Source organism: Podarcis pityusensis (genome assembly GCF_964106645.2).
Source record: "Podarcis pityusensis genome assembly, chromosome: 4".
Lineage (NCBI taxonomy): Eukaryota > Metazoa > Chordata > Lepidosauria > Squamata > Lacertidae > Podarcis > Podarcis pityusensis.
Window position 1 is genome coordinate 77353063 of NC_138027.1, and position 27337 is coordinate 77380399.

Genomic DNA, 27337 nt, shown 5'->3' on the forward strand with positions numbered 1-27337 from the left:
TCAAACCTGGAACACAAAAATTATGTAGATAGCCATGTTCACCCTAAAGCTACAGCAGATGAATACCTTTATAAGGGCCAAACAACAGGTCACACAACTGTGAGCAAGCTTTCCAGTTCTCCTGAGCTCTTGCTCAGACTGGATATTTACAAAAAGAAAGAAAAGAAAACAGGTTGGGAAGGGAAGGGGAAGAGGTAGTGTATTTTGTTAATGTTTCAAAGTCTGCTGTTTGTAGCCATTGTGAAGATTTAATTAGGCTAGTCTCTGCTAGGCACCAAGTATGTTTCAGGTTGCACACAGGGTTGCCAAGAAACAATGAAGGAATAATGGGTGTTTTTTAGGGAAGTAGCAAGGATGCTTCTTTGGCACAGTAGCCTGTAGTGCCGCCTAAAATCTGCTAGAGGCTATAAGTTTGCACAACTCCTCTTGCACACCATCTTAATAAAATGAAGTCTCTGGGACTTGCTTGCTTTCCCCACCCTGACCGCATTTTGTTCTAACAACCAGCTTGAAAAAGTTTCCTGAACACCTCAAAAGTTGTGTAAAGTGGTACCTCAGGTTAAGAACTTAATTCATTCTGGAGGTCTGTTTTTAACCTGAAACTGTTCTTAACCTGAAGCACCACTTTAGCTAATGGGGCCTCCCACTGCTGCCGCGCCACCAGAGCACGATTTCTGTTCTCATCCTGAAGCAAAGTTCTTAACCCGAGGTACTATTTCTGGGTTAGCGGAGTCTGTAACCTGAAGCGTATGTAACCTGAAGTGTATGTAACCCGAGGTACCACTGTATAACATTGTGATGTTTCAGTCAGTCCTAACAAAACCATTACCTTACTTTTAAACTTTCCTTTTCCTTTCCTCTTCACTGCTTCCTGAGAAGTGGGCGAAGTGAAAAGAAAAATGGTTGCTTTTTCTGCATTTGTTTAATTAGCTTGTCCTGCTGGTCCTCAATCAGTGCAGCCTTTCTTATGGCAAGCAGCTGGTGTGGGTTTTTTCCTACCACTGTTTCGCTGTTAGCGACAAAGGGACTTGTGAAACCATTTTTTAAAAAAAATAATGCTCTCTCTTGTAGATGGTATCTCCTGGGTTTGTGATAAGCAATGGCTTTGAGTCAACAAGCTGAACTACAATTCTCAAATAGCAACTCACTCTACTGTTTTATCTTCCCCCTCCCCATGAGAAATATAAGAGTTTAGAAAACAACTCTGAGAGTTCTAAAGCAGCCATGTAATGCTTGCGCTATTATTTCTTGAGTTGTTTGCCGGTAGCCATCTTTTTAAGCTTCCTGAGGTGTTTTTCATCCCCTTTCACTTTCTTGCAAAGAAGAAGAAGAAGAAGAAGAAGAAGAAGAAGAAGAGGAGTTTGGATTTGATATCCCGCTTTATCACTACCCGAAGGAGTCTCAAGGCAGCTAACATTCTCCTTTCCCTTCCTCCCCCACAACAAACAATCTGTGAGGTGAGTGGGGCTGAGAGACTTCAGAGAAGTATGACTGGCCCAAGGTCACCCAGCAGCTGCATGTGGAGGAGTGGAGACGCGAACCCGGTTCCCCAGATTACAAATCTACCGCTCTTAACCACTACACCAAACTGGCTCTCCCTGATACAGGGAGGTTGTATCAGGTCTTTCCTTTCCCTCAGCTGAAGCAGCTGCTCCTCTTAAGGAAATGCTGCATGCCCTTGTCAGTAGCTCTGCTTTTCCACACTTTCGTTCCTTCAGAACTCACCATGTGGTGATTTATGGCACTTGAGTTTCTCAAGTTACTGTATAACTTCCTCCTCAGAGACTTCGTTCTGTATAAAGGCCATGCTCCCATTTCCTGTGCCAAGTGCCCTTGGCACAGGAATTCCTGAGCCATTCTCAGTGGTGAAGATGAGGTAAGATTTTCACTTAACCTCTAAGTTATATCAACATCCTCCCCATTTGACCCACTCAAAAGCTTTGGGATACTCTCTGGGGCAAATGGAATCCTAATTGGGCAAATTGCACCATCAACTGCATATAGGACAGGGGCGCCGATCAATTCAGTAACCATCCACACAAAGAAGTACTTTTTTTCCCATGCGCAGAGTGGAATGCTGTCTGTACCACCCATGAGGCTGGTTGCTTTTGGGGTACATCCAATACCTAAATGGAAGAAAATCCAGCCCAGGGATCTATGTGTGGAACGGCAGGCTGTGTACCTGTTGCGGCTTTTTGTGGTGCTCTCTGCCTCTCACCCTGCCATTTTCTCTCTCACACACACACACAAACAAACACGCAAATGCATTTCTGTCTCCATTTGTACAATAAAATGTAATATACTCTAAGCATCCTCTTCCTTCTTTCAGGCTCTTGATAATCTGTTTGGAAAAGGAAAGGAGATTATGCCTGAGTGCTACTGTGCTTATCATGTGTACAATGTTTATATCCTGCCCTGGGTTCTTGTGGGAGTAAGGTTGGGATAAATAAAATTGCAGCAAGCTGATGTTTGACACACGTGTATAGTAAGTGTGATCAAAAGCACTGGTGCAGTTAGGGGATTTTAAATGTTGGATTTAATGGTCATACCAAGGCCCATGTCTTTAGACTGTAATGGGCATTACTTCACTGGTAAAAATCAGGGGTAGGCAACCTAAGGGCGCCGGATGTGGCCCAATCGCCTTCTCAATCCGGCCCACAGACGGTCCAGGAATCAGCGTGTTTTTACATGAGTAGAATGTGTCCTTTTATTTAAAATGCATCTCTGGGTTATTTGTGGGGCATAGGAATTCATTCATTTTTAAAAATAAAAAAAAATTCAAAATATAGTCTGGCCCCTGACATGGTCTGAGGGATGGTGGACCGGCCCACGGCTGAAAAGGGTTGCTGACCCCTGGTAAAAAATCATCTCTGCTGCCATTGAGCGGCCTAACTGCTCATTCTTATGATAGGCCTTTCTCCCTCAAAGCCTGCCTAAATGACACTGCGGATTCAAAGAGTGGGATTTTGTTTGAATTTTTTTATTTATTTTATTTATTTAGTGTTGATATATAATGACAAGATTATCAAGTCTGGTATGTGCATTATATAAGATGAACACCGTTTCCACAAAAGAGAACATTTTCTCTCTCTTTTTAATGTACATAGTAGTACCTTATTGAGAGAAGCATGTTTTTGATGGTGTGTACCAGTTCAAACTATAGGTCAGGGATTGCACATTTGAAATTTTCATATAGATATATAGCATCAGCTCTGCATATATCCAAAATAATGAGGTGAATCAGGATGATTCAGTATAATCTTTAACATTACTGGGTTGGGTCAAATTGGAACAACACAGAACAGATCCAAAACAGATTGGGCTGCTTCCAAACACTACAGATATGGATACAAGCCAAATCTTGCCACAGCTGCACCAGATCGATAGATAGATAGATGGGCAACTGCCTTCTCACACATATAGAGCTATCTTGTCAGGAAAAGGACTTAGCTGGGTGGGTCCTTTTCCTCTGCTTTCTGTTGGGGGAATGCTTTTATCTGGGTGAAATCCAAGCATGCCATCCTCCTTTCCTGCCACTCCTGATAGTCTGAAGTGGTCCAATCTTTTGAGAGAGATTGCATTACATGATTCTGCTGCTTTGATTCTGCTGAGTTTTGATTCTTCAGTTGTATCCAAGTGATTTTCCATTCCGGTGCTGCTTCAGCTGTTTGCCTTTCAGTTTGCTTCTTCCCTAGGGATGCATATTGCAGCATTAGCCCCAGTTCACATGTGCGTGTCAACCACTCATTGCAAGCAGCATCAAGTGATTGTTGCATGTGTGGATGCCAATTAGTCATCACAGACTGGACTTCCATGTTGCATGATGCCAACTCAAGCAGAATATTTTTTAGACAGAGAATACTGAATGATCAAGTGATGACTCAATGTGATGCTCATGTTTAAGAAGAACCCTTACATATTGTCTCCTGGTTACATAGCATCACCAAAGAATGGATGCTGCATTTCTCTCGGTCTGACTGTAAGCCCGGTTTCTAAGTTGTGCAGAGAGAGAGAGAGATTTAGAACTGTGGTGCTGGTGAATTGGGACTTGATTTGAGCAACCCAGGTTCAAATAACCCACAGCCATGGTCCTCACTGGGCAACCCTGAGTCAAGCAACAGCTCTCAGCTTCACCTACCTCTCAAGCTTGTTGTGAAGGTAATGTCACTCTGAGATCCTTGGAGGAAGAGGGAATTTCAAATGTAATAAATAAAGTTAAGCACTAATTTACCAAGGGAACATCAGTCTGCTTTCAAATGTAAAATTTGGACTGAAAGCAGCTGCCACAAATTAAATCGCTCTGAAATTAAACCTATTCAATAGCCCTAGTTTGTTTACAGTTGACAGTATTTGAATAATTTCTGCTCATATAAAAATGCACATATGTTTAAAACACAATATCCTGGTGTAGGGAACATTTTAAGGAACATCTGACTAACTTTAATAACAAATATCAGTTTTTTTAAAAAACACACACAGGACTTCAGTTTTTTTCCACACGTTAAAGGCTTTATTGTTAACAATACAATCTACTTTCCTTCTTCTTCACACTATAAGGTCTTTAAACACGTGGAGCAAAAATGCCCACCCACTAAAAGCATTATTTTATTGCAAAACTATTTTCGTGTTCTTTATTTACATAAGATATTGACTGCCATTTGTACAGACAGGCATAACAATCCACATAAAGTCTCGCAGGCACAACTTCAATATAATGAATAAAAAATGGATATCTGAATTGTACACTAGTACAGTGTCTGCCAGGGACGCGGGTGGCGCTGTGGGTTAAACCACAGAGCCTAGGACTTGCCAATCAGAAGGTCGGTGGTTCGAATCCCCATGACTGGGTGAGCTCCCGTTGCTCGGCCCCTGCTCCTGCCAACCTAGCAGTTCAAAAGCACGTCAAAGTGTAAGTAGATAAATAGGTACCGCTCCGGCGGAAACGTAAACGGCGTTTCCGTGTGCTGCTCTGGTTCACCAGAAGCGGCTTAGTCATGCAGAGGAGGGCAACCAAAATGGTCAAAGGCCTGGAAATGATGCCTTATGAGGAACGGCTAAGAGAGCTGGGCATGTTTAGCCTGGAGAAGAGGAGGATAAGGGGTGATATGATAGCCATGTTCAAATATATAAAAGGATGTCACATAGAGGAGGGAGAAAGGTTGTTTTCTGCTGCTCCAGAGAAGCGGACACGGAGCAATGGATCCAAACTACAAGAAAGAAGATTCCACCTAAACATTAGGAAGAACTTCCTGACAGTAAGAGCTGTTCGACAGTGGAATTTGCTGCCAAGGAGTGTGGTGGAGTCTCCTTCTTTGGAGGTCTTTAAGCAGAGGCTTGACAACCATATGTCAGGAGTGCTCTGATGGTGTTTCCTGCTTGGCAGGGGGTTGGACTCGATGGCCCTTGTGGTCTCTTCCAACTCTATGATTCTATGATTCTATGATTCTATGATTCTATGATTCTATGCTGGCCACATGACCCGGAAGCTGTACGCCGGCTCCCTTGGCCAATAAAGCAAGATGAGCACCGCAACCCCAGAGTCAGTCACGACTGGACCTAATGGTCAGGGGTCCCTTTACCTTTACCTTACAGTGTCTGCCATTGTGATGAAGGGGGTGGGCTGTATATTGCAGAGTCCCCTGAGGCCAAACACATCTCTGCGTACTCCCCAGTGGAGACTTTCTACCACCAACAGAAAGAAACCTGACTCCCAGCATTCTGTCTGATGTGCTCTGAGTGTGACAAAGAGATATAATGCAGGGAACTGGCTCTATTTCAGTGCAAATGGTGGTAGTCCACACACTGTCACTTTGGTGAATGCAGATATAGCTAGATGTAGTTATTTGGGGCAAACCTTATTGGAAGAACTTGCCAAAAGGAAGTAAATAAAGTGTGTCTGTATATGTGTGTGTGAAATATTACCTCATTTTATGTCATTATTTTTCCAAGACTAATTCCAAGTATATTAAACTCATGAAAACAATGTTCCACCCAGTTGACCAATTTAAAGAAGGCCCTGCTGGTACAAAGAAGAGTTAGAGAATATCATTAAACATGACCAGATGAGGCAGCAGGTAGCTGTAGCATTCCTTAATGAAAATTTAAAGAGAGTACATGAAAATGATATTCCTCCAATCCAAGAGAATACTAAGTTAAGGACATTCAATTACCACCAAGATCCAATTTAGCACTGAAGAAGTATTGTTTGTTGATCAGGATTTATTGCCTGAAGTGAACTGTTAGGCTGCTGACTCGCAATATAATTACTTTTTGCAGCACACCATGGCAGCACTGTTTATATTTATTTAATAGACAAGACAATATGTTCAGTGTGGGGGTTTTTCAGATTGTGCCATAAAGCATCAAAAGCCAAGGATTTTCATAAAATGAATGTGAATATCTTCTTATGCTTACGTCTCACCATTGTGCAAGAAAACCCAGAAAATCAACAGAGGTTGATGGGATGGGAATTTAGCAGCAGTCTAAACAATAAGCTGTTTTAGCAGCAAAAGTGGTCCGAAAGGAATAGCCGGGGCATACAAGAATGGCACTTTTTATTTTCCTAAAATGGCTTTCTCTGGCAAGGATACACCAGCATGTCATTCACTAATGTATTTTTGGTAATTTAAGCCACATCCTAAAAGTGGAATTTTTCAGAAATTTATTTTTAAAGATCCTATATTTAGGATGCTAAGAAGGACACAAGCAGGTGGGTGCGAAAGAAAGGCATTCTATCATATATTGCTGCAGAAGGAGGGGAAGTGACAACAACATGTGTTTTTATTTTGTACTTCTATGCTCCGAACCACCCTGAGATCTTTGGACGAAGGATGGTGTGCAAATTAAATTTTAAAAAATCAGTAATAATAATAAAAAATAAAAGTAGCTTATATTTTGTAGGGGCCGTTGTCCACACAAAGTCATAGGTTCTGAATCAGTAGCAGGACACGCTTTGCTTGAAGTATGTCCAGGCCTCCACCTCCAGCACTTTGAGCAGCAGGATAACAATCAAAGTTGATCAAACTGGACTCAGTGAGCTGTTTCAGCGTAAGGCAAGTTCATGCGCTGAGCATTCCAAATCACTTACGCAAAAGGCACCTCTAACAGAAGGCTGCTCCTGATGGGATGCTCCTGTTCAGTGTTCCAGCCAGCCATACCATCTTTCAGGATTGTAGAATCATGGAAGTGTAGAATTGGAAGGGAATATGAGGGTCATCAAGTCCAACCGCCCTGCAATGCAGGAATATTTTGCCCAATGCAGGGCTCGAAATTAAGAATCTTGTGCTCTACCAACTGACCTATGCTCAGGTCCGTTTCTCCTCTCCCCTTCCTGCTGGTTTTTTACTCCCCTTCCTGCCCCCCCCCTCCATCCGCCTTATAGATAGTGCATTCTGTAGCCACTGAGCATGCCCAATCTTCATTGGGCTGCTTTAAGCAGAAGATGCTACTCCCTTATTTATGTCCTCTAAATATTTCTTCTTCTTCTGCAAATCTAGGCGTTCCCCCAAACATTCTGAAACTTACCTGTTGGTTCCCAGGGACTCTGTTTTGGAGACATAGCCATCATAAGTCAGCATCTGAATTTGCTGTATATACACAATGCTTATTCTAAATCCTACACACACACACACACACACACACACACACACACACACTTGCTCTGTTGCCCCTAGTGCTTTTTTCTTGGGGGGAATGCAGGAGTACGCATACCCCTAAACATTTGTGAATCTTTGTACTTTTGTCCATTTACCGTATTTATTTTTCCCGATTTAAACTATAAAATGGTGTTTTTCTTGAGTCAAAATGACAGTACCCCTAAACATTTTTTTTTTGAAGAAAATAAAAGCACTGGATGCACCTGTGGTATTCTCCCCTGTGTGTGCTTCTCCATTCACTTCAGCAAAGCAGTGGACTCCCATCTACTCATCCCTTTGTGTGGGGCACTCCTCTTGCATTTAATAGAATGAGAAATCTCTTATGGGCAAGGGAAATCCATGCGTTTGCATCACAGTCTCCATAACTGATTAATTAGAGGAGACTATTTGGAAACACCTTTAAGATCAGTGCAGCATTTTTCCCAGGCATAGGCAAACTTGGCTCTCCAGATGTTTTGGGACTGCAACTCCCATCATCCCTAGCTAACAGGACCAGGGATGATGGGAGTTGTAGTCCCAAAACATCTGGAGGGCCAAGTTTGCCTATGCCTGATTTTTCCTATTAAATGTGTCCAATGCCTAAGTTTCAGACTCTGAACAGAGCAGTTAAAAGATCCTTGGATGGTCTACATGCTGGGGCCTCTTGTTTCATAAGAGAGTGGCATGTGTTGACCTTTAAGCCTGATCGCTCTAGTCAGAACAACTTTCTGCATGAAATAGCTAAGGAATGCATTTAGTCTGGGCTGTAGTACTGGCTAATAGGGAGCTGCCTTATATTGAATCAGACCATTGGTCGATATCAGTATTACCTACACTGATTGGTAACGGGTCTCCAGGTTTTCAAAAACTTCCCCAGTCGTACCTGGAGATGCCAGAGATTCAGCCAGGGATCTTCTGCATTTAGATGAATTTGACATCTGGCTAGGACTCCTCTTTCATACATTTATTGTATTATTATTATTATTATTATTATTATTATTATTATTATTTAATATATTAATATAATGAATTGATATATAATATATACCAGTTAATATTTAGATTTTCTAAGTGGTATAAACAAAAATGTTTATAAGAACAATTATAAGAACAATTACTCCTGGAAGAGAATAAGAACAATTAAAATTCATCATACAAACCTGCTGAAATACCTGCTGAAATAAGAAAGTCTTTGTCAGGCATGCTGCATTATAGCTAAAGAATAAAAACTATTCCCCAGGCTAGCCTTTTTTAAAAAATGCTATGATGGCTACATGGCTAACTGCAATCCTATGCATATTTGCTCAGAGGTAAGCTCCATTGAGTTCAGTGACACTTACTCCCAGGATTTCTGCCTAAAACATGTTAAACAGGTCAGTAAAACCAATATTGTATCCATGGGTTGATACTGTGTTCCTTGTATCAAGTCAGATTTTCAATTATTTCCTTGTACAACAGAATGCATAGTGGCAACATATATTATCCTTAAAAAAGATCATCCTTTTCATTTGTATACCTAAGCAATTTATTCTTTAGCAGATTTTTTTATTTCAAAGAAATCACTAGCTAATGATATTTCAGACTTAAAAAAAAAAAATCCACTTATTCACAAGCCTGTCCCTGAGGGAATTGTAGTGTGTTATCAGAAATTTTTTACCAAAGATCATTAACACATATTACAAACCAATTGAAACTGTGTATTTTCTTTGCAGATTACTTTTAACTTTAGAGCTGTTAAAAAAAGAGACATTGAGTGATTTAATTTACTTAACCTGTCTACAAATTGCTGCGATGAGCAATATTCTGATTGCATTATACCACCAAAAAGCACAGATAACTGTTGCTAATAGAGATGGGGGGGGGGGTTCCCCGATCATCCCCGATCATCCCAGAGCAGTGAAGATCTTAGCAGAGATTAATGTTTACCTCATTATTTAGAAAATTGCATTGAAAAAGGAGCCTTTATTTGGTTGCTATATCTTAGAGAGAATAATACCACTTTGTCTTTCTTTTAACGGAGAGTTAAATTCAACAACAGTAATCAGATTAGTATTTCCTTTGAGAATATAGTTGTATGTATTTCTTTCCCAACCGCAATATGTTTACTAGGATAAAGAGCTGATATTTGGCATGAGAAACTATTCTTTTTATATATTAAGTATCCATAGAACGTTCCTTGTGATAGATCACACTTTCTGTCTTTGAAGAACCAATTCTACATAGGTTTGTGTGATAAGGAACCATGATGTGATTCCTTAATCTACATGGCAGAGAATTCTGTGATGTATTAGAAGGCGTTAGTTTTCAGTCAGTAATGCCCTGGTGGATCAGAAACACCATCACCATGATGTCTATGTGTCTGTTTAGGATTCCTTTTCTGAGGGGAAAAAGGAGAATGAAACAGTTCAAAGTCTGGTTGATAACAACCTACAGCAGTAGGTTGTATCAGTATCAACCAATGGACACAATGTCGGTTTTAGTGATCTAGTCACAATTTTTCAACATATATCAAAGGTTTGGTTTTTTTAATTTGGCAGCAAGGCAACAAGGAAAAGAGGAGGGAAGGCAGCCCCAAATGTGTTACAATTAAAAGTCTTCTTCTTCTTTGGCTATCACTCGTAGCTGAGTAAGATTGTCTTCCATAAACACGGTTTTAACAATGAGTACGTAAGTGACTTTGGAGGCCAGTTCTGGATCAACACGTCTTTCCACAGTGGAGACATTGGTTTCCAGGTGGGAATTGATCATGGTGTGGATTTGCCAAGCGTGCCTTCCTCTTAGCACGTTTCTCCCTTGCGTCCTGAGTTTGAGTGTCTTCAAAGCCTATGACACCTTTGGTAAAGGCTGTTCTCCAATTGGAGCGCTCACAGGCAAGTGTTTCCCAATTTTTGGTGTTTATACTACATTTTTTAAAATTTGCCTTGAGACAGTCTTTAAACCTCTTTTGTTGACCACCAGCATTACGCTTTCCATTTTTGAGTTCAGAACAGAGTAGTTGCTTTGGAAGACGATAGTCAGGCATCTGCACAACATGACCAGTCCAACGAAGTTGATGTTGAAGAATCATTGCTTCAATATTGGTGATCTTTGCTTCTTCCAGTACACTAGTATTAGTTAGCCTGTCTTCCTAAGTGATGTGTAAATTTTTCCGGAGACACCATTGATGGGATCTTTTGAGGAGTTGGAGATGGGGTTTATAAGTGGTCCATGTTTCACAAGCATACAGTAAGGTTGGTAGTATAATAACTTTGTAAACAAGCATTTTGGTTTCCCTGTGAATGTTGCAGTTCTCAAACACTCTGCACTTCAATCGGGAGAAAGCCACACCCTACAGGAAGCTATGTTATACCCAGTCAGATTATTTGCCCATCTGACTGGCAGCAGCCTTCCAGAGCCTCAGTCACATCATCTACCACTTCATCCATCTAATTAAAGATGTCTCGGCAAGTGAAGGGTGACAACTGGCCACTAAATAAGAAATGATGCAGCTGCAGGAGGAAATGATCAACATATGTTTGCAACAGTAGCAGGAAACCTGATTTGGCAGGTATGCCCCACAGAGAAACCTACGGACTGCAAATAATAACATCCTCAAGGTCCCAGGCCTCAGAGAGGTTAGGCTGGCCTCAACTAGAGCCAGGGCCTTCTCGGCTGCGGCTCCAATCTGGTGGAATGCTCTGTCACAAGAGACTAGGGCCCTGCGGGACTTGACATCTTTCCGCAGGGCCTGCAAGACAGAGTTGTTCCGCCAGGCCTTTGATCAGGGCGCAGCCTGACTCCCTCCTCTGGCAACCTGCACAGAACTTTGCTTAATTGGTTGCCATCAATTTGATTTAATTAATTTTTATAATGAAATATTTTTAGATTGTGTGATTATTTGATTTTTTGATTATTTGATTGTTGTTAGCCGCCCTGAGCCCGGCTTCGGCTGGGGAGGGCGGGATATAAATAAAATTTATTATTATTATTATTATTATTATTATTATTATTATTTTAAGAAATTGTATCAAATTAAAGTAATTCGGTTTGATTTGTAATAATTTGGATTATAAAAATAAATATTAAAAAGATGTCTGGAATTGACCATGAGACCTTCTGCAAATCAACTCAGTGTTAAAAGGCTGAAGACTAGGCTGAAGACAGACATTTATGGGAAACTTCCCCCACCCCTATTTCTAGTCTTATTAAGGAAATCCAGAACAGCCCCTGAAGACCCACAAGGTTCCTAGAGTATGCAGACACCTATTTTGATCAATAAACCCTGCCATTTTAAAATTCTGCCAAGGAATTGATGGGATGTTCATCCAACGTGCAGAAGATGACAAACTGGGAGGGGTAGCTAATGCTGCAGAAGACAGAATCAGGATTCAAAATGACCTTAGCAGAGTGGAGAACTGGGAAAACTAACAAAATCAATTTCAGCAGGGACATATCTAAGGACCTGCACTTAGGCAGGATGGCTGCACCAATATAAGATGAGAACACTGGCCTTGCCACTGGGACATGCGAAAAGGATCTAGGGATCTTAGTAGACCACAAGCTTAGTAGACCACAAAGTTATTCTAGGCTGCATCAACAGAAGTATAATGCCCTGATCAAGGGAAGTAATAGGCTTGTATTCTGTTGTATTCTGTCTTCATCAGATCATACCTGGAGAACCATGTCCAGTTCCAGGTGCCACAATTTTAAAAAAATATATGAATAAGCAGAAACATATTCAGAGGAGGGTAACCAAGATGATTAAGGGTCTGGAAACCAAGCCTTGTAGGCAACGTTTGGGTATGTTTAGCCTAGAGAAAAGGAGACTGAGAAGAGATATGATAGCCATCTTCAGATATGTAAAGGGTTGTCACATGGAAGGTAGAGCAAGTTTGTTTTGTCCTACTTCGGAAGATAGGACCTGAACCAATGGGTTCAAATTACAAGGAAGGAGATTCCAGCTAAACATCAGCAAGAATTTTCTGGTGGTAAGAGCTGTTCAGCAGTGGAATGGACTCCATTGGAAGATGGTTTTTAAGCAGAGGTTAGATGGTCATCTGTCATGGATGCTTTAGTTGAGATTTCTGAATTGCAGGGCGTTGAATTAGATGATCCTCATGTTGGCTTCCAACGCTACAGTTCTATGATTCTATAGTCACTCTCAAGACAGTTATATAAAATAATGATCTGCAATGGAGCTTCAACAATATACAACCAACCGAAGTTCTGACTCCATGTTTTATTTTCACCTTTTAAAAAATCACTGCCCAAATCAAGTGCTCATGTCATCACAATCCCATCTTCCACTGTGTGTTGAGATATGATTAATATTCTTTCATAAATCAAGCATAAGTAAGGGGAACAGTAGCAGAAATAATCCTGAAATATAATATGGCTACACAGTTAGTGTGATGCAATTTAGGATGATAATTTATTATTTTGGTAAGCAGCAACATTGCACATGGGCCTTCTGATTCAGTTCCACTGAGCCAAGTTCAACTAATTAGATTAGATTCCATGAACAGCGTAGTGTATTACAAAGCCAATAACTGACAGCTGTCAAGGTTCTCACTTTCAAGGTTTATTTTGCAACCTTATTATGCACCACTTGCGCCCGTCTTAATTAAGAATGGGGAAATGCATATATTGGTGCATATAACTTGTTACTGACATTGCTTGTATACTGCACTCTTAATACATTAAGCATCCATGGTCTCTTAAGTCTACCTGTGCAGAGGGGCGGCTGTACTTCACTCTTTTCTTGAATGACAGCATATTTACACAGGGTTTTTGTTGGGATTTAAATGATTTGATTCAGGGTATCTGAATCATGACATGGCAACTGTACTCACTAGATCACAAGTTAGAGAATCGTGGGTGAGATGCTCCCAGAAATCTTTGCTGTGTAAAATCATTGTACTTTTTAAAAAAAAAACTCTGCTCCCAACCCTGCCCTTCAGATTTAGTGCAACACCACTAATCCAGCAATGATGTTTCCATCAGATAGGCTATCAATGTTAATTTAATGAGTATCTAATCTGCATTATTCACAGCTGGGAATTAGTACAGCTTTGGCTTTCATGCTTAAAAGCCGTAAGTGAATCATAGCAACGTAGGAAGTTACCTTCTACTGAATCAGGCCATTGTTCCACCTAGTTCAGTAGCTCTCTGGGACAAGGGCTGGAGATGACAAGGATTGAATCTGAGACTTCTGCATTCCAAGAAGATTCTCTGCCACTGAGCTACGATGTTTCAAAGTACAACCAACTAAATGTGCATGCGCACAATCTTATATTCAGCTTGGAATTTCTCTCTTGTAATCATTGTGAGTAGGCAGAAGCAAATCTGTGGCATCTCCTCCTTCGCTCATCATTCCTGCTACCGTAAGTTTGTCCACCTCTGTGAATTTGAAAGATTGTTTCTTACCTGTTCCACAGAGTCTTTTCTATTGATTCTACTTAATTTTAATTTGATTTACAGTGGTACCTCGGGTTACATATGCTTCAGGTTACATACGCTTCAGGTTACAGACTCCGCTAACCCAGAAATAGTGCTTCAGATTAAGAAATTTGCTTCAGGATGAGAACAGAAATTGTGCTCCTGCGGCGCAGCAGCAGCAGGAGGCCCCATTAGCTAAAGTGGTGTTTCAGGTTAAGAACAGTTTCAGGTTAAGTACGGACCTCCGGAACAAATTAATATTAACCGAGGTACCACTGTATTAGACTTTATATCACTTTATACATTCAAAAGCCTCAGAGAGTCTTACCACCCTGAGACCCCCAGGTGTAGGGCGGTATATAAATTCAATAAATAATAATAACACAGTATTCAGCTTTTCAGCTGGGGAGTTGTTCTGTTCCAGTTTCACAGGTGTGCACAATAGTGCCACACTTTTGTGACAGTCTAAAAATAAGAGACTTACTTGGTAGCCCAGTTCATCAAGCGCACTAAGGCTGCACTTAACCATGCAAACATTTGATTTTGTTTTTTCCCCCAATTTTTTTTATTGATTTTCACAAAATTATAAACACACAAACAGACAAACAGACAAACATAAATCATAATCTTATTAAAACTAATCTTATCAACATTGTTAAGTGACTTCCTCCTATCCCTCTAATTGGATTTCAGTGTGAATCATTTTAACGGTTTTCCAAATCAAAATTCTTATAAACTTAACATTTGATTTTGTTTATATTTATGGGGTGCATGTTTTTAGTATTATATGGATTTGTTGTTGTTTATTTACTGGTTTTAAACTTACAAAATGTATAAGTTTATAATTTTTATTTTAAAATATTTCTTTTATACATTTTCTATTTCTGCAAGTTGCCTTGGGGCTTTTTGAAAAAGGTGACAAAATTTTTTAAATAACAATAATGTAATCCCCATTGAACACAAGAGGACCTACACATAGGAATACACTGTAGAAACATGAATTATGCTTATCCCTGTGTTATGTAATGGAGCTGTTCCAGGTGATTAATGGGTTCTTGCCCTGAAGATTAAAGCATCTTCATACACACAATGAGTGGTATTTAAATACACTTTACTCAGAATGGACCCATTGTAACTAATGAGCCTAACTTAGTCATGTTCAATGAGTCTACTCTGAGTAAAACTTAATTGATTATTCCCCAGTATGTTTGACAGACATGTTGTGAGCAGAGTTACTCATACGCCTTCTACAAGACTTTCCATACAATTTTCCAAAACACATTTGGGATATAACTACCAAAAAAAAAAGTACTTTATTAAATTGCATAGAAAGAATTTGGGCTGGAAGACTGAAACGCTGGCAGATTGAAATGACAAATATGAAGAAGAAAGACAAGAGTTAGGTAGGAGTTCAGAACTCTTGGCTAAAATTCAGGATTGGCCAATTATTTCCTCTTAATGCTGCATTCCAAAAATACTCAGGCCATAGCCAAAAATGATGCAACTTTGTGACAAGGAGGAGACGACTCATCACACAAGTGTGCCTATGAAAGGCCTTCTGGCTTCCGGCATCTAGTTTCATGCAAACATTTCTTGGATCTGCTTAAGACAGATAGTTGGAATCAGTTCTAGGTTTCCCAGAAGGCACAGCTCTTTTGAAAAACGAAGCATACATATTATAGTGGAATTTAAGAATAAATTGCCCAGTTCCAGTTAGACTGAAAGTATATTCTCGATTAAGATTTTAAGAATGCTTAAATGGAAATCATTGTCAATGGGACAGATCATCATTCTAATTACACCACAGGTAGCCTTACTTTTCCCCGTTCTTCTATTTCTGCAAGTCCGTGAAGTTTGTTGACACCAGGAACCTAAACATGTAACAACAAAGTAAGTTTTTATTACCTTGGACCACAAGTGTATACTTATAATTCTGTACTAGACTGGGCACACACAGACATTTATTTTCAGGTACATAGGTTTACAATTGCAGTCAAAGTCTAGGTATTACTTCTAGGTGTGTCATTAGGTGTTATTTGCAACATTGCTGAATGCAATGGCCAAGCTAGACATAACACCAAGAAATTATTCCCCTTCTTTGCTTATTTGTTTTCCTGAAAAGGAGTCTTGGGGTGGCTACAGACTAGAATGGAAGAGTTACCAGAGAATAGATGACTGTTTGACTTCCTTCCATCCTGCCATTTTTACCCTCAAAATTGCACACATACAGTTATTTTTCCACATGTGGGGGAAATGACATATTCAAAGCCACAAGATAATACATAACCTATTTTCACATGCATCCATAGGAACAATAATAACTGCTCTCTCTCCCACTGAAGCAAAATGTATCTTTAACAGTGACTCACAAATACATTTTGTAAGCTATTAGAAATGTTAGTATATATGTCCTGTAATTTGTTTTGCCACTAGTTTCTGATGTTATTGATGTAACCCATCCTCTACCCTTTGGGGACAAGATGGGATATAAATCCAGAAAATTAATTGGTTAGTTAGTTAAGATGTGTATCAAGTTTAGCCACACAATGGCAACAATAAAGTCTGCTTTTTGTTGCCACTTTCATACAAAAGGTTTCATTTGAACTTTCTGGCTTTTGACTCAGCATAAAGTCTTCGGCCCTGTGCAATAAATCATATACTACTTTCTGGACCTCAGTTACTCTGTACAACGTAAACACCAGTATTTTCCCAGACAATGTTAGACTTAAAAACCTTCATCAACTGCACAGAAGCTTATCTGAACTTCAAGGACACCGGTGACAATCTGGTTATCTGTGTCAGTTTCTTATCAAAGGACCAGTACTTTGGTTTAGCTTTGATGAGTAGAAGTGAATTTCCTTCTAATTTCTTAGTTATGTAACATATTCTGCTCTATAAAGAAAGCTCCCTTAATACATTTAACAGGGTCTTCTACACTTTGCCAAATATTCATATCCCCACATGTTTAGGCAAATTCGTCTTTCAAAAACAGAACAACTTAAAAAGAAAACATGTCTTAGAGAATGATCAAGATGCTCACGCATAATGGATCCACCAACGAGAATGCGAATGTTGAATAACTTTGGAACACACAGGACTTCGGAAACTTCAAAGACCCCATGATCAGAAAACCTGGAAAGAGTCTGCAAGGAAACCACAGATCATTAACAGCTTTGATTGGAAGATCTGGGTATTATAGGCAGAACTTATCAATTTTGTAGGTCAAATATCAAACTAAAATGGCCTTGATTTCAGAGTTGCCATTCCTCTCCGTCGTGTCTTGTTTTAACCATTTACAAGTGAGAACATTAATATCTGAAAAGCGAAATCACCATTCAATAAACATCCCGAAGTGTTGTGTGCCATATTTCTATTTGGGAGGCAGTAGTTATCTGAGAGCGGCGTTCAGATGCAATCAAGGGGATCTCAGCTTCACTGAGCTCTCACATGACAGCTTGGATCATTTCGGATCCCTTCCAGCAGAGACAAAACAGCATCAAAAGCAGGAAGGTTTTTTCCCCACCCTCTTATTTCCAAGGATGAAAACACAACATCATTAGTCAAATTTACTCTGAACTTCTGCCTCCTCGTGTTGATTTGTACTCAGGTTGAGTAAACATATATTTTCATCATGGTAAATAATGTAAAAAGCCTGTCAGTAACTTAATTGCTTAAAGAATACTGCATTGTAGGGTATAACCACTTTTTTTTAACTATAGTGCAGAAGTGAAGAGTGTCTCTTAAAATATATATATATATATGAAAGAAAAGAAAAACACCCATTATATCTTGGCAATAAAGAAATCTGTTCCTTGTGGAAACTTTCATTATTAGAAAATGTCAATCGAGTCTTCCCTCCCAGTTTTTGAAAAGCAAAAAAAGAAAAGCCATCAAACAATTCCAAAGACAGACAAACATGAATTCTTTTTGTTGGTTGAAGATACTTTCACTCATGCTTATGCATTTTTGGAAAATTCAGTCGATGACAAGTGATGACTCCATAATAGGAATGGAGGGCATATGATAGGCTTGGAAGCCCTGACAGTGAAAACAGCAGGTGGCCTCAAAAAGTAAGAAACAAATTTTCATCTGCAGGAGGAAGTATTTTGCATCGCATGTACAAAGAATCTCCATGTCTACCTGTAAAGATGACCTTTTTTTGTGGTGGGGGTAGTCCTTGCACATGTAAGGACTTGACTTGGGAAAGCCTTGAGGGGCAAGTTTTCTTCTTGAACATATATTCTTGTTACTGGTGAAAAGACCGTGAGAGGCAGGGCAGCATGCAATTCAAGTTGTTTCTGTTCTGAGCCAAAAAAAACCATCTACAGTGGTACCTTGGGTTAAGTGCTTAATTTGTTCCGGAGGTCCGTACTTAACCTGAAACTGTTCTTAACCTGAAGCACCACTTTAGTTAATGGGGCCTCCTGCTGCCGCGCGCCGCCGGAGCACGATTTCTGTTCTTATCCTGAAGCAAAGTTCTTAACCTGAAGCACTATTTCTGGGTTAGCGGAGTCTGTAACCTGAAGCGTATGTAACCCGAGGTACCACTGTAATTGGATAAGAACCTAAACTACTGAGACAAAAAAAAGTGGAAGAGAGATTGTGGCCCAGCAGCAGAACACATATGGCACATGCAGAAAATATCAGATTCATTTCCTGGCTTCCTTTCATTTAAAAGGTATCTCAGGTAAGAGGGCAGGTGGTGTGGGTAGCGGGAAAGCTAAATTGTGGCATAATTTGTGTCTCCAATCACCCTGGGACAAAATCTAAGAGGAGTGGATCCTTTGGGCATCTAAACAAAAAGTTTCATGCAACCTCCGCAAGGTGATGATCCAAAGAATATGGGGACCAAAAAGCAAATCTGCAAGAGTAGATCTTCAGGGAGAAAAATTGGCAAGAGTGCAGGAGAAAACATCTGCCTGGTGCCTTGAGAAGTTACTGCTAGCCAAATTCAACATGCCTGGGCTACATGGAATAGTGACCTGACTTGTACTAAGGACAGATGTTCATGTGGTACAACAGGTCAGCTACCTTTAAAATCTGTACGTACTGATATTAGTTCTTGCAACTACAAATATCAGGATATGTATTATTGGCTCAATAAACCCTTGTAAGATAGGCATGTATAGATTAAACTACCAATCATTATTCCTGTTTATCACAGCATTCATTCACTATGACTGCCCAACATCATTTCCAATTCAAATGGCATTTATTACCTACCCACCAGAGCCAGAGCAATGCTTTACGACCGTGTGAAATTCAGCAAAAAAAAATCCATATATCAAATTTTAATTTTAATTTGTTTTAATTTCACTTGGCATATGAGGTGGCAACACTTTAAGCCATAGTTCCCTAATAAATAAACCTAAATGAAATAAGTGTATCCTCACACACAGAAAGAAATAGACCCATCCTAACTTTCTCCCTCACATGTTAGTTATCTATTTGCAATGACTGCTTCTCTTAATGCAAGTTCCCTCCTGCACTTTGAGGAGGTACAGTTAATGCAGATTTAATCCCTTGGGTGAAAGTACCGGTAAATGTTAAGCGGGAGAAATCCCTGACTGGAGACCTCTCTTTCCTTAAATGAAATGCAGTCACAGTGGACGGCCAATTTGATCAAAACAGCAGCAGGGTAAGGGGATGTCTAACCTTTTCCCCTGCATTGTTTTCCCCATCAAAATCTCTGTCTCTTTTATACACATAGCTGCTACCTCCCCAAGTTCTTTTCTTACAACAGAGAGAGGCATTTTGATCAGGAAAATTGTACATGAAAAGGGGTTAAACACCCTCTCTCTCTCAAACTATATGAAAATAATGTATAGATGGTATGTTACACGAGTAAGGATGGCAAAAATGTATAAAACTGGGTCAAATACATGTTGGAAATGTAAAGAAAAAGAAGGTACTTTGCATCATATGTGGTGGGAATGTAGTGAAGTTAAAAAAAATAATGGGAAATGATATATAATGAGTTGAAAAAGGTGTTTAAAATGACATTTGGGGGAAAAACCAGAAGCATTTTTGTTAGGGATTTTAGGACGAGATCTGCCAAGAAAAACAAAGAACTTATTTATGTATGCTACAACAGCGGCAAGAATCTTGTTAGCACAAAGATGGAAGAATGAGGAAATCCCAACGAAAGAACAATGGCAAGAAAAACTGGTGAGCTATGCGGAATTGGCAAAGCTGACATGCAAACCATGTGAGAAGGACAACAGTGACTTCAAGGAAGAATGGGAACTTTTTACAAATTATTTAAAAAGACAACAAAATGATTAGGATTCCTTGGCAGGTTTTGAATAAACATCCACAAATTTATTAGTAGAACATACGATGGATAAGGCAAGAATATGTACAATTCTATAATATGCAGAGAAAATTATGTATAAACAAATCAGAGAAGGGAGTTGAGGGAAGTCTCTGGGGGGTGGGAGAGGGAGGGAGGGGAGGGAATAAAAAGAGGGGGGGATGTAATTGGTGATGTTGATTGATAATTTGTGTAGTTAAAAGTTTTCAATAAAAATGTTTTTTTTAAAAAAAACTCTCTCTCTCTCACACACACACACACACCAATCAAGCTGCAACCATAAGAAGCTGCATAGTTTTTTTAAGGAAGGAAGGAAGGGCAGGCAAGTGTGGGTGCAATAGGTATTTTCACCATCTGTAAGGAATAGGCCATAGCATCCCTCTCTTAAAACAATAGCATTACTTCCCAGCAGTCTTCAAATATAGATGTTCTTGCCTCACTTCACAGCATTCCCACCAAAATTCTGCATCCAAAATAAAATATAAAACCCAATAAATCCTACAAAGAGAGACTCCAATTTTTCAAACTGGAACAGACTGGGCGAATGCTTGACCCTTCATTCTTCTTTTCAGAATTTGGAATTTGGTGTTCTCACCTACTAGAATGAGTTGGAATTTAAGGGAAGGAATCTGAGTGGAAAAGGTGTATAAACACAGGGATCCCTGAACTGACGGCTTTGGTTAAGAGCCCTGCTGGGTTAAAAAGCTGCACCTGCATCTTATGGAAGATCTTTCACAGCTTCAGTGTGTATCTTTTAAACTACTAAAGCACTCACAAAAGCACATAAATTTATTTGAATTAGCTCTACGTATTGTACATATTTTCTTTCTTACAATCTGCTACACCAAAAGACATAGTCAGTGCCTGCCTTCAGTAGTATGGCAGTGGTACTGCTAGCTATGTCTTGTCTTCTATCCAATGTACGGTAAATAAAAAATAAAAATTGTGGTCTCTTCCAATAATTGTTGCCCTGGATTTCTTTGTGCACTGTCAACTTTGGTATGAATAAATTAAAGGTTCAAAAATCAGGCTAATGGCTAAAGGTACTGGATAAGATATCTGACTTGGACTAATGGAACTCCAAAGCATATTGAGGGCACCAACTTGGGAAAGGCTGTTCTTGCCATTGGGCTTTGCTTCAAAACTATGAAAGCCTGTCAGTGGAATGAACAGGTTTAACTTGAAATCCACAGAGTAACATCCAGACCTACACCTGTACATTGCATGCTCTCCATCCACACACTATACAAATTAGCTTGTTATTACATGGAAGCAAGCCCTGTTTACCTCCACGGAACATTCATCTGAGCAAAGTGTTTACAGCGCCAGCTTTCTTTCTCCCTTGCCCACTCTAAACCCAGATTTATGTTTGCATATTTCACACACACACACACACACACACACACACACAAAGATGCTCTTTGTGTGCCATTCTGCACGTGCGTAAATTGGGTGTGCATCTTTTGTAAGCTTCTAATGCAAGCATCGAACACAAAATGAAAAGCCTTTGGCAACTATTCCCTGGAGAGGAACCACAGAAATAAATTATTAAAAATGCATCCATGTTTAAGCAGCACAGGGAAGTGAGGAAACACACAATGCTTTAGGCTGATTTTTGCTTTCATTATTTTAGCGCCCAGATGATGGGTTTTAAAAAGTATACTAGATCTCATTAGCTATTAAGTCAGATTCATTTGGGTACCCACAAATCCAAATAAGCTATGATGCAATAGGCTTAATAGAGGCATATATGGACAGAAAAAAATATGTGTTAAACCGCAAATTTCCTGTCTCAATCTGCTGTTACGAATTAAAATATGATTTCCCATTTATTTATTTCAAGTACTACATGACTTTAGGGGAATGTGATGAGGTAAGGGAAGAAAGAAAAAGGAGTCATATATATCAGCTTGCTACATTTATATCCCACCTTTCCATCCAAAATGCAGCTAACAACAATAAAATCTACAATTAAATACATTAAAAAACAGATTGCTTTGTCATCGTGCTCTGCTGCTAAATTTAACTGATCATGTGTATTACTATTCCTGCCCTCCCTTCCTTCCTTTGGGGTGTTGGTAGTGCTTCAATCTGAGCACGTGAAAGTGAGCACAATGTAGCCTTCCTTGCAAACAACAGCAATCTCTACCTGCTGGCATTGCAAGAGGGAAGTTTAGCCCTCCCAGACAACTTCCTTCCATACAAGTGAACAGAGTGTTGAACTGTAAGCAACAGCAACTACTCTCCTGAGAGGATGCTCCATCCTCCACTCACAGGCAGTGGCATAGCATGGGTTGTCAGCACCCGGGGCTGCATGGAGGGGTGGAAGTGAGGGAAGGACCTCATTCCATGGAGGGAGAGGTCACATCCTGGTTTGCATGGAGAAGCTGTTTTCAACAGAGCCCAGCAACAGAACCATGCAGCTGTACTGAGACAGCACCCGGAGTTGAAATTTTGTGCCCCAACAATTTTGCACCCAGGGCAACCATCTGTGTGGGCTCCATACACCACTGCTCACAGGGAGCCTATAGAGTTGCTATGTGCCCCACAGCAGAGATCACTATAATACACAGGTCTTCTTTCAGCATGACTGCTGAACATAGCAAAATATGACACACACATAGACACGCCGTCTGTTATTTACTAATGATAAAGCAACTCTGACTGGAGGGTGGCTTGAGGGACTTAACAGTGCTGTTTCATGACCCATCTCCATAGGCTTAAAACTTACGGCAAATGTTCCACCCTACCTATGTGCATGCAACATTTCTTGAGCAGTGACTTCATAGTTGGAAGTTACAGTAAAGGCCATTGCACACAGCCCACCTGCTCTGTGTGTGTGCCTGTGCGCGCACAGACATGTGCATGTGCACATGTTCTTTAAATGAGTAGAGTGATTCCAGCTCATCCTACCCAGCTGCCACATGTGGAACTTGTAATTCTGCGTGCCATCCTTAGTGTGCTTTGGGTGTGATGATCAGTAGTCCTCCAAGTTCTGCTTGTACAGAGTGAGTTGGAAAGCATTCACACATGAAGAAGAAGAGCTAAGGAAAACTGTCACAGAGCAAAATGCCCTGTATCTAACATCACTTTCTTATGAACCGCCGTGACCACCAAGGGAGATTCTGCTGGAAGGGAGACTCGTTGCACCACTGACCACTCGCAGATGCCACACGCCAAAAGCAGGAGCGATGGCCCAGGAAGTACACAGTATTTTCCCCCCAAGCAGAGATATTTTCCCCCACATGAATTCGGAGCCACAGTATCTGTTTCCTTTGTTATTCCTGCTAAGCCACCTGAGCCAGCAGCATTAACATCCAGAACCTGTGAGTTACAGATCTCCAAATGTCATGATTCAGAGCGCTTAACAGCCACATCTGGAAGTGTCCGGAATGTTTCTGTAATATTTCATATAAATCTGCCATTTAAATCCACTGCTTTGTCGCCCTATCCTCACTGGAGATGGGGAACGTTTTTCTGCCTCCCCTTTGTGACACCTTTTTAAGTATTTCAAAAGATGTCAACATAAACTCCTTTAATCATTCTCCTTTCTTTCTTTTTCCCCATGCTAAACATACCTAATTCCTTCAACTTTCTTTTCTATTTCACTACCCTCACAGACCTTTTATCATGCTTGTGATCCTTCTCTGAATATTATTCCATTTTTCATCATTGTTTTTGAACTGTTGTGCAGAGAGATGAATATATTACACGATGCCAGGGACTACCAGCCGTGCTTGCATCTTATGAACTCTTCCTGAGCCCTGGACTTACACTTCCCAGGACTAAAATTGACCTTTAATACAAATCCCCCCAGAACCTGTTTGAGATGCTGGAAACATTTGGAGCAATAAGTAGAGGGTTCCTCTGAGCCTCTACAGACTGCACTTTCCTCACCACTCAGTTAAATGCAGCCACAATGATTTTATAAACAGTGCTATATTTTTAATATATGCACTGTAGCTGCTATTATATAACTATAATACACCCTATTCGCCGAAGAATTGATGCTTTTGAATTATGGTGCTCAAGGAGACTCTTGAGAGCCCCATGGACTGCAAGAAGATCAAACCTATCCATTCTGAAGGAAATCAGCCCTGAGTGCTCACTGGAAGGACAGATCCTGAAGCTGAGGCTCCAATATTTTGGCCACCTCAAGAGAAGAGAAGACTCCCTGGAAAAGACCCTGATGTTGGGAAAGATGGAGGGCACAAGGAGAAGGGGACAACAGAGGACAAGATGGTTGGACGGTGTTCTCGAAGCTACCAACATGAGTTTGACCAAACTGTGGGAGGCAGTGAAAGACAGGAGTGCCTGGCGTGCTCTGGTCCACGGGGTCACGAACAGTCGGACACGGCTAAACGACTAACAACAACAACATCAACAATACACCCTAAGCATAAAAAACAGTATTTTGAACTGTGCTCAGAATCAACAGCCAGTTTATAATCTTGGCAAGGTTTGTTTCAGTCTGCCTGCTCCAAGGGTAGGCTGATGTGCATAGCTAGATGCTTATGTAGATAGAAATATGATTTTAAAAGTCCGATAGATTAAGAAATTGGCACCATACTTACACAAGCGCTCCCCAAAATATTTTTCTGACAGAGTTTATTGACTCTTGTTTTTATTGTAGTTTTATGTTTGGCTTGCAAATTGGAAAAGTGTATTTTATTAAACATAAGACTTGGTTTTGCCTATGTTAATAAATAAATAAAAAGTTGTTGAAAACCAAATGAAAAATCCTGGTTTCCCCTGTTTATGATGATCAAATGAGTCTTTCATATTGCATCTTATACTTCACCATTTTTCGCATTTTGAAAGCAAGTTACAGATACCACAACTTAGTAAGTAATCAAAGACTTACTTCATATTTATTTTACCAAAAAAAAAAAGTCATGCCACTTATCTTGTATTAACAGTTCTCTTAGGTAGCGTAAGCTTACTTAATTACTACTGAAGAAGATTATGGATGAAATAAAGAAAAGATTTTCTCTTTTACCCCTCCCCCTAAAAAACAAAACAAAGGACAAACCTGCACACTCTTCCAACAGAAAACAGGACGTTCTGATCCCTTTTGCACATGCAAAAATGGAATAGTTAATTTTGCAAATTTGATAGGAATTGATTACCTGGAATTACTCTAAGTATCCATTTCAGGCCCTAAAAAGGGAATTCTTTGGGGCAGGGAGCTTAGGACTGAAAAGAAATGCTGGAGCCTTATTATTCCTTAAAATCAGCTATGCAGGCACAACATCATTAACAAGTGTACAAAGTATGCATGCATGTATTTCGACTGATGTGATAGACAATAGTAGTTGTGGCCTGTCATACCATCCGTCTGCATATTAAACAGTCCCCAAGTACACATTGACACAGCAGACCTTAATAGCTTGGAAGCCGTAACAATCTATTGAGTCAATAATTGGCATGTTAAAGAGCATCTTGTACTCCATCAGTGTTTTAGCTAATTTGCTTATCTATCTATCTCCTCACCTACCTAAATACATCGTATAGCTAATTTAGAGCTTATACTTCAGCTTTATCCTTTTACACGTTGCACTTTTTGCCTTCGTGGAATATTTCTGAATAACAGGAGTTCGCTGCATGAGGATTTATATATAAAGGGGGGGGTGTTCTCACAACTTATATCACACCTACCTTGCTAGTAGTCACATTTGAGCTTTGTCTAGGCATGCATCCAGGCCATTTCTATTTTGTGGGTGGGATTCAGTTGCATACAAGAAAATTCAGGTTGCGCCGTTAAAATGGATTTGGTGTTCTTGCACAACATAGCTGCTCCCCCCCCCCCCACACACACACACAAAACACAACCTGATGTTTTACAGAAATTAAAATGATGGGGAAATGCACTGAAATGTGTAAGGAAATAGTTGCATGGTGTGACATGGTATAATCTCTGTGCAAGCAAATCAGAGTTGATGCTTAATAAACAGCCAGCATCATACAGCCTTCCTGCAAACTTTGTGCAAACAAAAACCAAGATGAATTCTCAATAAACAGGTTGTATGGAAACGGGCAAGGAAAAGGTTTCCTTTTATCATTTTCCTCACTCACAGCTGGCCACTTGGCCTGATTTAAATCTCTGGAAATCAATAAGACATATCCTGTTCACATACATAGAAAGCAAATGTGCTGCAGTGGCTACATGTATTGATTTAGCGGGTGGCAACCTCATTCAGACCCCAGATCAACCATGAAACTTGATCCGTAGCCTTTTGCAAGTCCTTTCTCAGCCTAACCTACGGAAATGAGCAGCCTAACCTACCTCACAGGCTTAGTGTAAAGCAGAAATGAGCTCTTGGAGGAAAGGAAGGGTGCGATTGGGTAAATGAAGCTCGTCTTGGATCAGTCTTGGAGGACTGTGGCTCTCTAATTATTAAATATACATCCCAATAAGAAGGTTAAGCAAATGAATTTTGTTTATCCTTTCTGAATATAACAAACAAGAGCTAAGCTATCTCTGCAATATTCAAATGTAAGGGAAAATAGCAGTATGATTTAAAAGGAAAGAAACTAAATAGAGAAACTATATAGCATTATTATAAAAAGAAAGAGCGTCATTCCCCAACACTGCACCATGTTCAAACTAGCATTTATTGTAATCACAAAACATATATATCCTGCTTGCCAGTTGCAGAAGAACACACACGCACCCTTCTCCTTTGCATTGCTTGCAATAAGAGCAGCAATAATATGGGTACTGCACAAATAGACACTATCACTTTTCACACATACATTTCAAATTGCTTTTTTAGGTGCATAGTCAACCCTATTATGCACATTTTGCCAACAGGAAAATAATAATAATCTCGGATACATTTTGTGACTTGTCTGGAGCTGGGAGAAGTGTTATAAGGATCCTTCATATCTTGCTTGTGTCAATTTATATTTTGTGTGTGTGTGCAAAATGTTTATGTACATTTTCCCCAAATTACACCACCCTCTGTGAGGA

At 40.0% G+C, this 27337-nt stretch overlaps 1 protein-coding gene across 8 annotated transcripts in view; it reads right to left on the reverse strand.

The window, feature by feature from the left end:
* Positions 1-27337, reverse strand: part of LOC308475861 (uncharacterized protein) — a 67095-nt gene that overhangs the window by 14650 nt on the left and 25108 nt on the right. For 6 of the 8 annotated variants that reach the window (XR_013985415.1, XR_013985416.1, XR_013985418.1 and 3 more), the window contains 2 exons: positions 17092-17194; positions 14344-15922 (listed from right to left, as the gene is read on the reverse strand). Coding sequence is in view for 1 of the 8 variants with exons in the window: in XM_081003341.1 (XP_080859467.1) it covers positions 15869-15922; positions 17092-17194 (157 nt within the window). In the remaining 7 variants the exon portion in view is untranslated. Of the gene's footprint in view, positions 1-14343; positions 15923-17091; positions 17195-27337 lie in introns of those variants that run through there. The other 2 variants (XR_013985417.1, XM_081003341.1) reach the window with 2 other exon arrangements.